The 16,556-nt window shown below is 43.2% G+C and overlaps 1 protein-coding gene across 4 annotated transcripts in view; it reads right to left on the minus strand.

Moving 5' to 3' along the window:
• The window catches only part of ASAP1 (ArfGAP with SH3 domain, ankyrin repeat and PH domain 1), a 349,163-nt gene that overhangs the window by 104,814 nt on the left and 227,793 nt on the right, over positions 1-16,556 (minus strand). For all 4 annotated transcript variants that reach the window (XM_070221826.1, XM_023648976.2, XM_070221824.1 and 1 more), the window contains exons 6-7: positions 2,587-2,661; positions 2,041-2,090 (exon numbers count right to left, since the gene is read on the minus strand). In XM_070221826.1, the coding sequence (XP_070077927.1) occupies positions 2,041-2,090; positions 2,587-2,661 (125 nt within the window). The remainder of the gene's footprint in view (positions 1-2,040; positions 2,091-2,586; positions 2,662-16,556) is intronic.

The raw sequence follows: 16,556 nt of genomic DNA on the forward strand, positions 1-16,556 counted from the left end.
ACCCATAATCAAATAAGTCCTACTACATCAAACCAACAAATGCTTATTTTTTTTCTTTCTGCACATCAGTGAGAAAGAAGCCTATCTTAGGAAAATAATTTGATGACAGGGATTTATTAAAACACAAAAATAGGAGCCAGCCCGGTGGCATAGTGGTTAAGTTGGCACACTCTGCTTCAGTGGCCTGGGGTTCGCTGGTTCACATCCTCGGTGTGGACCTACACACCGCTTGTCAAGCCATGCTGTGGCAGCATCCCACATGGAAGGACTAGAAGGACTTGCAACTAGTATATGCAACTATGCACTGGGGCTTTGGGGAGAAAAAAATAAAAAACAAAAATAAAACCATAATCTTTTTGGTGAGGTTCTAACATTAGAACCCACTCAACTCGCTACTCCTGTTGTATATTTCCAAGTCTGGATAATTCCTTTATTCCCTAAATAAATATTCCCCAAGTACCAGCTATGTGCCAAAGACTCTGCTAGGCACTGGGAGATGAATACCATACACAAGTACAACGTGGTCCCTGCCCTCACCGAGCTCAGATTCTGGAGGACAATACAGAAAAGTGAACAGTCAGATAAGTTCGTACATCATGTGAGCAAAGGGCCCTGAGGAGCGCCCAGATCATCTTAGAACACTTCAGTTCTATGATATTCACAATACTGACCACCTGGCACTTTGAGGTCTTCAACCAACACGTGGATTTTCACATAAACACAGTGAGACCACCCAGCATCGGCAGTACTTTAGTTGACAGAGCACACGTTACGCCTTGTTTTGTTATTCCTATGTCCTACAAAGGAGATCCGCTCCACAACTAGTCAGGAGCTGAGATTTCTTCCCCCCCTTTTGCGCACTCCCGCCCCTTCTGTAAGTACTCAGTTCCCTTCCTTCCAAGTGCGTGCAGCTGCCTCTGGGCAGGGACAGTACTTGGCTCACAAGTGTGAGTGCTCACGACCCACTTTCACACAGAAAGATGCCATGGCCCACAGCATTCACTTCCATCAGCTGGCCTTTTTAAGAACCTTTTTGTTCTCACCCACATTTGAAACTGTCAAGGCACAAAAGTATTCCTAAGGCAGCAAGTCCCCAACGATGCAATTATTACATAAGCAATTACAAAAGTAGTTCAGGAAAAAATATTTATCCTAAATTTGGTTTTCTTTTGCTTATGTTTTCATTCTGCTGTTATTGCTGCCTACGGAAATGCTTTTACTCTTTTATGTTTATAGTTATCTTTACAGCCAAGCTTTTTATTAAATGCTTTAAAATAACATTGCTCCTCCCACCCCACCTCATGGTGTTGTAAATGTGTCAGGGTAATAATAATAAAGGAACGCACAGTATGAAGAGGAGCCAGGCCCTCACTGAGGGCTTCACGCATATCGCCCGAATCCCTCACGATAACCCCGTGGGAGGCCACCTGACTGCAGAGGCCGCGCTCTGCTGCCCAGGCTCCGGGGTCAACAGACTGGACTGTGTGCCAGCTGACACTCACTAGCTTTATGACCTTCCGCCCGCCCCTTATCCTCTCTAGGCTTCAGTTTCCTGACCTATAAACAGACAGTGAAAGCTGCACACGGATGGGCTGGTGTGAGGAGGTCATGCGTGTAAAATACTTTGAACAGGCCCTGGCAGGCAGAAAGCTGTCACAAATGCTCGCTACTGTTTTTATGATTTCCCAATTGCTATGTCACACAGAAGTGCAAACGGTCTATGGTTATATGCTAACTATAATGAAAGAGAAGGTATAACAGCCATAGGTCTCCAACTTGATAGTTAATATCAGCCATGATCCCAAAACGCTTGACAGCAAAAGTGCATCTTGCTCCAGATGACTGGCCTGGGAGCTGTGCCACTTAATTAGGTCGGCACACTCGACCTCTTGGCCCTTACAAGGACGGGCTAAATAACTGTTTGTCCAGGAGACACTAGTTAAGGGCTCTCCCCTTCTTCCAGTTATTCTTTTTCTTAGGAAACTCACAACAATATTAAAAAACCAAATCAAATCAAACCAAACAAAAAAAACCACTTACAACTTCGTCTCATAATCTTTCCAAGCTTTGTCAAATGGCTTCTTGAGATCCTTAGAAAAGAGAAAATGAAATTGAAATTGAATGCTCTTTTGCTTACAGGTGAATAAATAATTTTGAAGTAACATCTTAGCAAAATGCTTTCCTTTATAGGATACTTGAAACTTTAAACAAGACGCTTTTCACACACATCACACCATTCACTGCAAGGGTAGCCTGAGAGAGTTGAAGGGTGAGCGTTCCTAGCTGCATTGATGAAGCAGGACCCCGTGGTCCTGAGAGGCTGGGTCCACAGCGCGAAGTCAAGACTCGGGCGCAGAGCCCCCACCCACTTAGGCTCTCACCAACATTCCTAAAAGTGTCTGATCTTGTGCTCAGTCAATAACATTACGCAAAGTGGCACATCTTTTCCAGTGATCATTTTCCAACAACATTTTTTACGCTAACAATGTTGAGAGTGCCTTTCAAATACAAGTACCATTATGATCTTAAAAGAGAAAAAATCAATCCTTTTAAGTTAAATCGAAAATCAAATTTCTGAACACTTACTCCTTTGACTCCCTTTAGGTCTCCTTTTAACAAGGAATCCAGGGTGAAGATGACATTGTGGCTCAGCCCCTGGAGCTGAAAAACAAAGCAGAGGTGGGTTAAACGAGAAAGTGCGGACAGAACAATGGACCAGCTCCTGCTGACTGGGGCTCTGTGGGAGGGCTCTGCACGCACCGTCTCCCTCGGCCTGAGGACACGTCCACGGTCAGGGGCACACCTGGCCCCACTCTACAGCACGTGAGCAGAGAGCTGGGATCTGCACGTAGGCAGTGTGGCTCCACAGCCTGCCTTCTGAACCACTACGCTGCAGTGTACGTACATTTGTACAAACAACTCCTCAGATCATGTTTAGAACTTTCCTTGCTTCTCCTGAAATGGTAGATCTTAATTTGACTTTTCTTCAGATGCGTCTGTCAGAGTAAGCAGGGGACTGTACAATTGGTTTTCACTGCCTCCTTTCTATATTCTTCTGTGGCGTTTATCAGTATCTGAAGTTACCGGTTTGTCTGTATGTGTATTCTGTCTTCCACACCAGAACATAAGCTCAGTGAGGGCAGGGAGCTTGACTATCCTGCTCACAACTGTAGCCTCAGGGCCTAGATTCCGTTAGAAAGACAAGATATTTAGGAAGTGCCGTCTGCAGCTGCGGTGCAGGTTTTTTCACCGTTCCGAGGCAGTGGCCTGGGTTTCCTTGATTTCAGGATGGAGTCTACAGAGGACAGGGAGAGGGAGCTGCTCCCCAGCTGGAGAGAAGAAGGAAGGAATGGACAAGTAGAGACAGGGAAGAGTTTATCATATAGTCCGTCTTCAAGGCGATCCCTACAATCTTGGTGAAATCAGTTTTAATGGCATGGAACCAAGGCGGCAGGGACCCACAGAACTGGGTTATAGATGGAGAAGTTGGTGGGTTCCCTCATTCAAGAAATAATTTTATTCAAGTGTAAGTGTATTCAATTGTCAGTGTGTCCATCCATCCAACAAATCCTTCCATCTGTCATTTACCAGGTACCAGTTCTGTGACACCCACTATGCCAGGGGCTGGAGGTAAAGATGGAGAAAATACTGCTCCTGGCTTTAGAGAGCTCGCATCCCAGGGACAGACACAGTCAGTACGCAACCAACACAACCACATTATGACACTACGTGTTGTATTAGAGGCGGAGAGACAAAGTGGTGCGAGAAGGAAGGACGCTGACACTCACAAGCTTTGTGTGTGACCCTCTTAACATCTCTAAGGTGAGGATATTATAAGCCATTGTGGATGGCTACTGGGAGGATGGAATGAGTTAACGTACGCGAAAAGTGCTAGCTTACTCCCTGACACCTAGGAAGGGCTGAATACATGTTTATTTTTAATACGCATGGGCTGTTAAATACAAACAGGGCAATGTGGGAGTAGAGAGGGGCAGGAACAGAGAGACCTTCCCTTTGGTTCTCAGTTTCTCTCTAACCCTTTCCTCTGGTTCTCTCATTCCTGGCTTCCGCAGCTCACAAGTCATTCTATGTCTTGCTCTCCCTGACCACTGACTTTACACACAAGGAAGGTTTTCCAGTGTGTACCACCAGAAGGCTTGGATGAGAAACAACCAACTCTTTCTTTCTCATTTCAAAGACAGAGATTCCTACCAAGACAATTCTGTCTATGTAATTTCAACACCATCCAAACAGAGAAACAGGCAAGCCAGTAGACCAGCCAACAGTGAGAAGGCCATAGATTCAGAGTCTAGTTCTGTGAGGGTCCAGGGCATTGTTTCCTGGGGAGTGGAGTGAAAAAAAATCTGAGATATTACAATTTTGTGGCTTTCCAAAGGGCCACAGTACAGAAACTGATACAGAGAACATCTACGATATTAAAATTTCATGGGGGAAGGAATTAGGAGAAAGAATGTCTTTAAAAAGGCTCCTTGGGGTGAGGGTTTGCAGGTAATAATAAAGAAAAAAAAGGTTGAAGCCACCGGCCTTGGGTATGAGATGGGAAAAATAAAGATTAATAGGATTCACCCTCTGCCCTAGACAGACAGCTGGAATGATATTTTGCTCTGAACTGTCACCCATCTCATTCCTGGGACACAAGCCCCCCCGCATTCGGCTATCCTGGGGGTCTTAGGAGTCTGTGTGGATGGTGAGTAAGTGAGGTAGGGGCCTTCCAATAATCAAGCAGGTACCCGCCTTTCCTCTGTTCGTGGAGATCCTGGCATTATTTTCTTCAAAATACCTACCATCCCTAACTATTTACTTATATGTACTTGTTTACTGTATCCCCAGTTTGAATGCAAGCTCTACTGTGCGTTCACTGCTATACTTCCAGAATTCAGAATGCTGCCTAACACAGAGGAGGTGCTCCAGAAATGTCTGCAGAATGAAGGAAACATAAAATCATGTGTGTATAAGGTTCTTCTCTACAGGACTGTTGATGCTGATGGAAAGTGTGGTGCTTATCCACAGGGGTCTGGTTAATAAATTATGAAAGTTCTAAACATTAGTCATAAAAATGAGAAAGCTCTCTATGTCTAACTTTGGAACTATCTCCAAGATAAATTGTTACGTGATAAAAGCAAAGCGTAAAATAGTATTCATGGTGTACAAAGATTTGTATCAAAACAGCAAAAAAAAAAAAAAAAAAAAATGTCTATGCTTAAATTATTTCTGAAAGGACAGAGACTAAACTCTGGCTACTGGTCCCCTCCAGGGATGGAAACAGGGTGGGCAAGGACAGAGGGTGAGAGAGGAGCCTTGTACTGTGTACCCTTCTGCATTTTTTTGGTAACAAGCACTATATTGTTTATTCAAAAAAAGTAAAAATTCTAAAACAAAAATACAGAGATAGTGATTATAAGCCATTTTTAACTATTAGTCCTAAATCAGGGCTTCCATCAATGCCTCACATCCTTGGTGAAATGAAGCAGGAGAAAGCAAAAAATACATTGATGTTATTGACACCTTAATCTGAAGTCTGTATTACAAAATAACAATAAAAGAATTAGGAAACTCTGTGGTTAGTACTGAATGTAGGGGTTGTTCAAAAGGAAAAGTCCCTTAAAAGCCATGTACTGACCACACAACAATCACATACTGTAAGCGTTCAGTGTTGTCGTTGTGGTTAGGCATGGGGCAGCAGGCAGTGGACTGTAGTTGCATTGATGGAAAACCCCAAGAATTAAGAATTTCTTTGTGGTTATCCACACACATACTCTTGGGGACTGATAAGAAACCAAGAAGGCAAAAATAGTGTGTATTATGAATACAGAATCTCCCCAGTGATGACCCTATGAAAAGGCTGTATGGAAAAAAAATTAAAACTTACGATCTCTTTCTTACTTCCCAGGAAAAAGTAGGTTAATTTATAAAAACTGGCAAAAGAGATTGTTTTAAGTAAAAAGTGAATAGTGGGGCCAGCCCAGTGGCACAGTGGTTAAGCTTGCACGCTCCACTTCAGCAGCCTGGGGTTCGCAGGTTTGGATCCCAGGTGTGCACATGGCACCACTCATCAAGCCATGCTGTGGCAGGCGCCCCACATATAAAGTAGAGGAAGATGGGCAGGGATGTTAACTCAGGGCCAGTCCTCCTCAGCAAAAAGAGGAGGACTGGTGGTAGACGTTAGCTCAGGGCTAATCTTCCTCAAAAAAAGAAAAAAGTGAATAGTAACTGCCTGTCACTATAAAGATACAAACAGAAGTCAAAGAAAAAGCAGACCAATCTCAAGAGGAGGAAACTTTTAGGAAATACTTATTGAGGTGCAGAACTACATTTCCTTCCTTGGAGACCTCATGAAGAGAAAATCTATTTTCTCAGATATTTTAAGGTGTGCTCTGTGACAGAGACCGATTACATGACTTCACAGTTGTAGGATTCTGTAATTTTCCTGTTTGTTTATTTTCTAGTTCTTTCAGGAATCCCTTTCATGGCCTGAGCAAGACTTACAAATTGATGCATAGCAAAAGCATCTCCATGACAACAGCACCATGGCCAACATGATACAGCAACAACATGGTGGACAGGCGTCTCCATGACAATGGCACCACGGCCAACATGATACAGCCATAATATGGGTGGACTGGTTTCTCCATGACAACCACACTGTGGCCAACATGATACAGCAATAATATGGGTGGACAGGCTTCTCCATGACAACCATACTGTGGCCATCATGATACAGGAATAATATGGGCGGACGAGCTTCTCCATGACAATGGCACTGTGGCCAACATGATACAGCAATAATATGGGTGGACAGGCTTCTCCATGACAACCATACTGTGGCCATCATGATACAGGAATAATATGGGCGGACGAGCTTCTCCATGACAATGGCCCTGTGGCCAACATGATACAGCAATAATATGGGTGGACAGGCTTCTCCATGACAACCATACTGTGGCCATCATGATACAGGAATAATATGGGCGGACGAGCTTCTCCATGACAATGGCACTGTGGCCAACATGATACAGCAATAATATGGGTGGACAGGCTTCTGGATTGCCTTCGTTATCTTCAATGGATCTTTAAAAAAGCCTTTCAAATTTATGATGTGATTATTTTCCATTTATTTTAGTAAGATTCTATTGATTATTCCATTCCCACTTACTCAACTTCCAATCCATTTCCTCTCCTTTAATGACAAAGTTGAATTAACCTAAATTCTTTACATGATTCAAGATTATAAGAGGTTGTTGAAGAGTATGTTTTAAAAAGAGTACCTTCCAAATTTTATTAAGTAAATAACACATTAAAAATCTTTTTAGGAATGATGTTTGCGTGTGGTACACATATTTGCTTTCTAAACAAACTGCTGTTTACTTCCTTCCTGACAAAAGGGAATTTCCCCTGGGAGTATTATGTGTGTGTGTGTGTGTGTGTATAAACATGAATTTATATATATAAATATACAGTATAAATAACCCCATGCCTAACCCACAATATATATAAATACACACACACACACACACATCCAACCCAACCAGAAATTTGGAATAAATCAGAAAAGGAGATGGCTGAAGTCTATCATTTTGCATAATGATGCAAAAATGACTTGTTTAAGCAAATAAACCGTAATTAATATTGGTTTTGATAAAACTAACCGTTTATTCCTTACAATTGCTTAAACACTACCAGACATTATACAAACAGTCCTGTAACCCCAGCCGTTGGCGATGACTTGATGAACAGTTCTCCTCTGTGCATACACACACACACGTCTTCTGCACTGACTCTTTTTACCCCTGTATACCTTTACTACCACAGAAATGATCTTGTTACTTGTTTACTCATTTATCACCTGTCTTCCCTCTCTAAAAGGTATGCTTAAGCAGAGGCATCTCATCTGTTTTGTTCACTAACTGGCCAGATCCCCAAATAGGAGCCCAGAGGCAGCTGTCGGTCATCACAGTGCTGTAACTTCTGGCTCGCCAGAGGGTGAGTGCCTGGTGGGGCTCTCTAGAGCACAGTGGAGGGGCGGTGACTCAGCAGTGCCTCGTTTTCTTCCCTCTGTGAGAGCAGCAGAGAGCAGCACAGCTCTACAAATGGTACCCCCACGACCCCTACATGCACATGCAAAACTGTATCAATTAACTAGGTCATAATTTGCTTGCTCTGTCATCCTGCATTAATTCTGACATTCTCTCTCCACTGCCCGCTGCTTCTCTCCCTCTCCTTACCTTCTACAGACAGAAACAGTTTTGCTGAAAGTAAGGATAATGCAAATCTGCTGACTTGCTCAACACATCAGAAAATCCAATTAAAATAATGAGCCAGCCCCCAGCAGTTAAGTTGACGATTCCCTGGTATGAATTAGGTATCCTGTCCAGTGAGTTAACTCCTTCATGCCCTAGAGAGTTATTTACTACCTAGAAGCTATTTAAAACTGGTGCCTTCTCATCAGGCCCTTTCCCTGGGGTTATGATGCAGAGGAATGAGTTCTCTGCAGGAGCTAAGACGCCCAGAGGCATGTGGCCACTCATCATTCCTGGCCTAGGTGACTCTGAGCCAACTGCTGGACCTTGCTGACTTGGTTTCCTGCCTTTAAAATGGGTGCCCTGGCACCTTCCTCAAGTACTGCCCACGCTGGTGGGAGAGGATGAGAGCCTGACATCAGGGAAGCTCCCGGTTTGCAGCAGGCCACGGGGCTGCCTGCTTTTACATGCGCTGCTTCATCTGCTGCTCCTAAGAACCTACACGGTATTATTAAGTGACAAGTTCAAACACACTCAACGGGTTAAGTGGCGGGGTCAAACCACAAACCAGGTCTACCTCTAAAGTCAATGAACTGTTTACGGGACCATCTTTTTAAGCATAAAATCTTTTTAAGTTTTAAAAACTATAACATACTATAAATATGCATGAACAATTATTATCAGTTATGAGTGACCTATTAAACTAAGTTTTATTTGGTTGCATATGCATTAAGGAAAACAAAGTCTACTGCTCTCAGGTTGAGGGAACTTACAAACCCAGCACAGACGAGAGGTAATGACACCACCTCACCACTGCCCAGGGGTCTGTAAGTTCACCCTCCCAGGAGCCAGAGCGCCCAGTGCTCACAGGGTCAAGCGGGTAACATATACTTAGCAGGGTGTGTGCTTGAGCAAGTCATTCAGGCTTTTAGAGACCTGTCTCCTCACCCATAAAGTGGCTGATAGGGCCCCTCCACATGCTGCCAAGGGGACTGTGTGAGATGCAGATACTGGCCCCAATGTGTGCAAAATGCCTGGCACAATACAGACCCTTAAAAAATGGAACTGGGTTTTTTCTTAGAATTCTTTACACTTGAAAAGCCCAGCAGTAGGGGTAGAAATATTGAAAATAGATACTGAAATAGATCTTTTGAGGCTGGGTTGGTGGTGGGGACTCCCAAATGTCCTTCATATTGTACCCCATTCTCTCCACTGGTAAGCTTCCTAGTTCTTGTCTCCCTGCCTCATTCTGCAAGGCAGTCTCCATAAACTGTAAGATAATGCATTCCATTACACCATGTGCTAATCTAAGCAGAGTGGCCTGAACTAGATTTATTAAAATGACAGATGGTACTGTGTTAACATATGTTATCTAAAGCTATGGCTCAGAACAACACTGCAAGATGGGTCTCTGTCTTAATTAAAGAGGAAACAGGCTCAGAGAGGTTAAGTAACTTGCCCAGGATCAAACAGTAAAGCAGGTGGTCAGGTTATTAATTAAGGTTTTTACTGACTCCCAAAGGCCATTCTCACTTCCTGTGTCATGCTGTTAGACTGATCTTTTAAACTGATTATCAGCTCATATCACTTTCTTGCTTAAAACCCATCAATGGCTTCTCATTGAACTGGATTTGGATCCAACCTCCCAGTTTAGGTCTGGCCTTGACAACCTGTCTTAAGCTCCTCTACTCATTCCTATTACCCTTCAACCACGCCAGCCCTTTTTCAGCTTCTTGACCCATCAAGTTCACCCCTCCTTTGCACACGCTTTACCATCTATCTGGACCACTCTTCCTTTGGCTATTGGCAGAGTCTCCTAGTCTCCATTTCACTTCCTGAGTGAGGTCAACCATTCTGAATAGGTCTCTCCTCCCTAATCTCCTAGTAGCCTCACCCAGGCAGGACAGGCTCAGTTCAGAGAGGACTACATTTCACAATCGCTTGTTTCTTTATTGCCTAGAGCAAGGCCTCCTGAAGGCAGGGGCTATGACTGTTGCGTCCACCACCGTGTTACATTAAACCCCCAGCACAGCAGACATGCTATATATACTGAATAAAATACTTGTTGATGGAGTAAATGGATGAACAAATGAATTCCTCGCCAAACTAGGAAAGCTCTTCTGAGACTCAGAAGTGTTACAGAACCTGAACCAGTTTTGGTCTTCCTGGAGCGCTTGGCATCAGAATGGAAGGTGGGGGGCATATTTAGGAGAGGGCCTGGAGAGTTAGAACTGCTCCCGGGATATGGTTAGGGGCGACAGACCAAGGATACCCTCCATCCAGTAGCTGTCAGGCCTTGTCTGACAACTGGAGAAGAAAGGATGCTCCAGACTTGAACCTGTCTCCACTTGGCTGTGAAAGTTCAAGCCACTCACTTCTCATTCTTGCCACTGACAAAATGAGAGGTCTATAAGGTCTCTAAAGAACCTTCTAGTTGTAATACTCTTACAGCTTAAAATGAGCTACTGAGACACAGTTGAACAGTAGGAAAAAACCCAGACCAATTGGGTGAAAGAGCTACAGGGAGACACTCCACTGCTGCATGAGCAGAAGAGCGGCCCTGGTCCTCCCCCCAACCAAAGTAACAAAAAAACAACTAAACAGTTCCGTACTAATGCCGAAGAGTGAGAGGGCTCAATTCATAACTCCTGTCAAAGCCCTAAATTTTATAGTCCACAATGTCCACGATAAAACTTCTGGTGCAATATAAATACAACCTTTTGAAAACGTCTGAAATATCTCAAGAAAATGAGCTTCTTACTTTTTTTTAAAGATTGGCATCTGACCTAACATCTGTTGCCAATCTTTTATTTTCTTCTTCTCCCCAAAGTCCCCCAGCACACAGTTGTATGTTCTAGTTGTAGGTCCTAGTTGTGGTATGTGGAACGCCGCCTCAACGTGGCCTGATGAGTGGTGCCATGTCCGTGCCCAGGATCAGAACTGGCAAAACCCTGGACCGCCGAGGCAGAGTGCGCAAACTTAACCACTTGGCCATGGGGCCGGCCCCTGAGCTTCTTTCTTTGACCAGAGCAAGGACTGATATGCCTACCAGAGCCTTGGGCTACAAGCAGTTTCTCCTCATTTCCCGACCGACTCAAACAATAGTGAAGGAAGGAGAATGAAAATATTACAAACTGAATTCATGCTAATCACAGCATGTGCAGAGATTTCAAAGATGCTCTCTACTGTTAGCCTGAACAATAAAAAAGTGGAAATGTTCAAAATAGAAGATTGGGTACATAAATTTTGGTGCAAATGATGGGCATGCTATACAGCTGTAGGAAACGATGTCCTGGATAGTGCCTCTGGGTTCTGCAGACCGTGCTCCGGAGGGAGAGGCTGCAGGCTTTCAATTAAGCAAAGGGTCTCAGGCCACAATATTTTACAAGGCAGGAAAACATTTCAAAAATACATAAATATGTGAAAAATAGATTACAAAATAGCACCACAGTATGGACTCAATGTTGTTAAAAAAATTATATGACAAAAATTACACATAAGAAAAAAAGCATGTACAAACAGAAAAAATGTTAGAAGATTTTATAGATACAGATATATCTCAATTCCTTAACAGTGGAAAATAAGATTGTTGATGATTTTTATTTTAGTCTCTTTTTCCTGTATTTTCTAAGTTTTTCACAATGAACTGGTATTAATTTTGTATTCACGTTATTAAAAAGATATATGAACGGAAACACAAGAGGGCAATATAATCAACCAACAGCCCACTTCTCATTCAACTTACTTGATTTACTAATATGAGATACAAACCAGATGGCATGTATAAAAGTACGAATAATCAGGTAGTGAATTTGGAGGAAAAAAGTTGTAGCTTCTCTCTAAGAGTAGGAAATTCTGGATCTCTGCCCAGAATGACAATCGTTACTAGTGGTCCTCAAAGTGTGGTCCTCAGACCAATAGTGTCAGCCTCACCTGGAAACCTGTTAGAAATGAAAACTCAAACCCTTAAATTAACCAGACCCTCCGAGGATGGAGCCAACAACCTATATTTATACTCTCCAGGTGAGATGGATGCAAGCTCAAGTTGGGGTATCACTGCCTTAGACTAAGGGCATCCAGAGTAGAAGAAAACCCAAAATTTCTTTAGAGAAGGGAGACCTACAGTCAGAGAGTGGAAATCACCTGCCTAAGGTCTAAGGAATAATTACTATGAGGTGGGTGAATGCTCTGGGAGATCTGGGAAAGACCTCAGGAAAAGTGGGAACCAAATCACAGCTTGATGCTAATGGCATTAGGAACTGACAAGATGGAATTTAAGTGGAACGTACAGTCTTACCGAGAAAATTGGGTGGTGTAGGAGTACCGGGGAATATGAGAATTCCTTAGTGTAAAATAATACAATTATATTTTGTCTAATTCAATTTAAGTAAATGATGGGTTAGCTGTAACATCATCTCCTACATCAAGAGTGAAAAGGAAAGCCTCATTTCCCTTTGCATTATGTGCAGCATCTGATTCCATCTGAGGATAATGACAAGAAAAAGGGAGTAGCTAAGATTTATAAGACCAAGATAAATGAGAAGGCAAAAGAAAATAAGGCCTAGATAGCCAGTCTTTGGTTTAAAAAAGTCATCCCGACCCTAACAATTTCTTTACCGTGATCGAAATGATTAATCAGTCAGTTCATGATCAACTTGGAGACCTTTAATTTCATTTCCAAGCATGTCATCTATAATTTGCCATGTTTAAACTAGAACAAAACCACAGTGTAAGTGGTATCAAATCACATTTTCCTCGCCTTCATGGAACATCTTTATCACACATTATATGTTTTACAATAACAAACTGTTACTTAGGAAGCACCTTCTTAACACAATTAAAAAATCTAAAATAATAAGCATGAACGAGCACAAAGGGCTTACCACTACCAGGAGGACATGGTAACACCTCACAGTAGACACGTCCATCTTCACTTAACTGACAACAAGACAGAGGCACCTGCTGCTCCCTTTGCCTGAGCTGCCCGACTCTGTCTGCTGGGTCCATAGCTTCATGCTTTAAGACTTGCTTCACTTGATCCTCATTGAAAATTTTAGAATTCAAAGAATTTATCTAAATGGTGGCTGTGACATTCACCACCAGTTGATACGTTGAAGGCCACCCTGGCAGAAAAGGAGTCTTCTTAGATCTCATGTCTGTGCTGCCAGCTGCTGCCAGGAAATCAAGTAAGTTTTCTCTACTTGTGGGCAACAAAAAGCAGGAAGTTTTAAAAATCTGGTCCTATACCCATGTCCATCTTTCACCATAAAATTAAGTAAATTATTAAAACATTCTATATAAATAACCTCACAGAGAAAGTGAGAGTCAGGCTTATCAGCACAGAGCCTGGAACAGAGTGGACAGTTAGTAAACACAGTCAGTAAAGTGTTTTCTTCTTTTCTGTAAATACTGATGTATAAAGTAAAGACGTGCACCTTACTCTAAATATCAAGTCTATCAACCAAAGCTTTACGCTGTTTCATGTTTCTATTTAAGGGAAAGAGCCTCTGCAAGCCTAAGAGAATAGTTTCACAAACATCTATTCATTATTTACGGCTCAGCTCAAGGATCTCTTCCTGATATCCTTGCCTTCCGGATGAGTGAGTGATAAATGCACCGGCCTCTGGTGACTTAGCTGAGAAACTGGTGGAGCAGAGATTTGAACTCAGTTTTATCTGACTTCAAAGTCATGCTACTTCTGCCAGCTCTCTGAATTTTCAATGGCTTAACATGGCCAGGCGATAAGTCAATAAAAGGGCCCACTCGTTTTTAGTGGAAGATGTAGTCAGCCACTACTTTAAGACTGAATCGTAGGCCGTTTCTTCAGGTTTAAATCTAAAGGTACCAAAGGCACCAAAGGGTATAATTTAAAATAAAGAGGCAAAGTGTAAAGAAGCAACCAGCTTAAAAAATCAGACATTACATCTTGAAATGTAAATAATAAATTCTAGAAGAGATGTGAAATGGAATAAAATTAAAAACCACACAACAAATGAAATGGACCACCTGACCTGGCAAAATCTCAATCAGCATTTCTCAAACTGGTACATGGGAAGTTACTGCTTCTTACACAACAAGAAGGTCTGTGGTCAGACAAGTTAGGAAAGCAGTGAACTGGACAGCTTTCCTTCATCGTAGGATGTCTCTGAGCCTTTACTATAAAATGTGCACTGGAAGTCTCCCAGGGTAACAAGAGGTGCTTCTCAACCCAGAACTCTTGTCGAAGAACAAGGCACGGGATTCGTGTTTCAAGGAAAACTCCTAGAGGAAGGCATCTCACACTCTGATACTCCTGTTCCCAAGCAAGAGAGAGCCAGACGCACGGGGCTCAGCATGGCTGCTGTGCAGTTTCGCAGGATGTACACAGCTCAAAGCATCCACCTAGCTTGTACAAGAGGAGCCTGAAATCCAGCCATGCTCACCTCACTAATCCCTGTTCCCCGGTGCTGGCTGACAGCAGCCCAGAAGAAGGCGCCCTGGCCTAGCTGTAGTACCTGCCCAAGAGTCTGCATCTGGAGGAGGTGGCCTTGTCTGAGGGATACGGTAAGTGGAGGTGAGGAGAGACTCTGCGAGGAACCCCAAATCAGTTCAAGACAGAACACTTCATCTGAAGCAGGTATGTGGAATGGCAGAATCCAGGTAAGACGCCTGGGATGGGAAACAGGAGATGAAGGAAGAGTGGAGGGGCTCAAAGGAGTGAGGGTGAGGCTGAGTCTGGCAGAATGCCCTGAGCCAAGGAAAATAGGTGCATTTGCTTCGCACAATGTGCCTCCAGATTTGGGCCTGAAGAAGGAGCTCTGGAGCCTTCTAGGACCAAGATCAAGCCAAGAGACGGCTGTTAATGGTCTCGAAAACAGTGTTTGCCTTACTCCTGTAACATCTGGGCCATTGTTTTACTTGTTCTTTAAATCAAGACTTTTACTTAAGTTAACAGTAAACTTCATGTCCATAAAAAGACATCCCTATCTTTGGAGAGGCAGTCCAGGGGACGGCTTAGAAGCACAGACTCTGGAGCAGACCACCTGTGTCTGAATGCTGGCTCGGACAGCTACTCAGTGCTCTGTGACTCAGCCTTCTCAGCTGTTAGAGAAGGCTAACTACGGCAACTACCTGGTAGGGCTGACGTGAGGAGTAAATGAGGCTATATACAGATGAGGCAGAAACAGTAATGCTCACCAAATATTCCATTTGCTCCCTTCTACTTCCTGTCCCCTGCACGTGGGACCAAGAACACAGTTTATACCAACGAACTAACAGATCCAGGAGAGCTGTGACAGGCCTTCCCGATTCTCCACTTTCTCCCCGCCTCTGCCATGGCAAGCCCTGCGGAGAAGGAGAAGCCTCCACCGGCCCAGGTCTGCGAGTTACAGTTACTGTGCGGAGCAGACTCCTGAGAAGACGTGGGGCAAGAGGAGGAAATAAACCTTTCCTATGCTAAGCCATGGAGATCTGGGGGTCAATGTATTACTGCAGCATATCCTTGCCTATCCTAGCTAATGCAACATGTGAAGTGCTTGAAACAGAGCCCGGCATATAAGAGGCACACTATAAACATACGTGATTGTTAACATTATTATTTGTATGAACAAAAGTTAGCCATAAAAATAACAAAAATTTTACCTGCCTCAAGACTCTGAGGGTGAGACTAGCTCTATCTTTGTTTAAAAGAGATATTGACGGGCTGGCCCTGTGGCCGAGTGGTTAAGTTCGTGCGCTCTGCTGCAAGTGGCCCAGTGTTTCGTTGGTTCAAATCCTGGGCATGGACATGGCACTGCTCATCAAGCCACGCTGAGGCAGCATCCCACATGCCACAATTAGAAGGACCCACAACGAAGAATATACAACTATGTACCAGGGGGCTTTGGGGAGAAAAAGGAAAAGATAAAAAAAATCTTAAAAAAAAAAAAAAAGAAATATTGACACGCAAATGTTAGGGACATCCTGATGCATTCCAGCACCAATCTGAGACTTTCTCCTCCACATTCAGATCATTCCTATGGCTGAAGAAACTCTCTCCTCCAACAAGCAACCACTTTCTTTCTCCCTCCCCTTCCTTTCTTCCTTTTTCTTCCCTCCTCTCTCATGCATCACTAAGTCTCTTCCGGCGTCAAAATGCTGTTTTTTGAGTCTGTTCCTGGTGGAACAACAATGACAAATACAAACACACAAATTTCAAATTAAAAGCGTTATTTACTACATGCAAAATGCACAAGATGAAAATTCAGTCCTATTTAAAATGTATTATTTGAACTTCCTATTTAAAACACTTTTAATGTAAATTCTCAAATTAAAAAAAAC

The sequence above is a fragment of the Equus caballus genome, chromosome 9 (assembly GCF_041296265.1).
Source record: "Equus caballus isolate H_3958 breed thoroughbred chromosome 9, TB-T2T, whole genome shotgun sequence".
Classification (NCBI taxonomy): domain Eukaryota; kingdom Metazoa; phylum Chordata; class Mammalia; order Perissodactyla; family Equidae; genus Equus; species Equus caballus.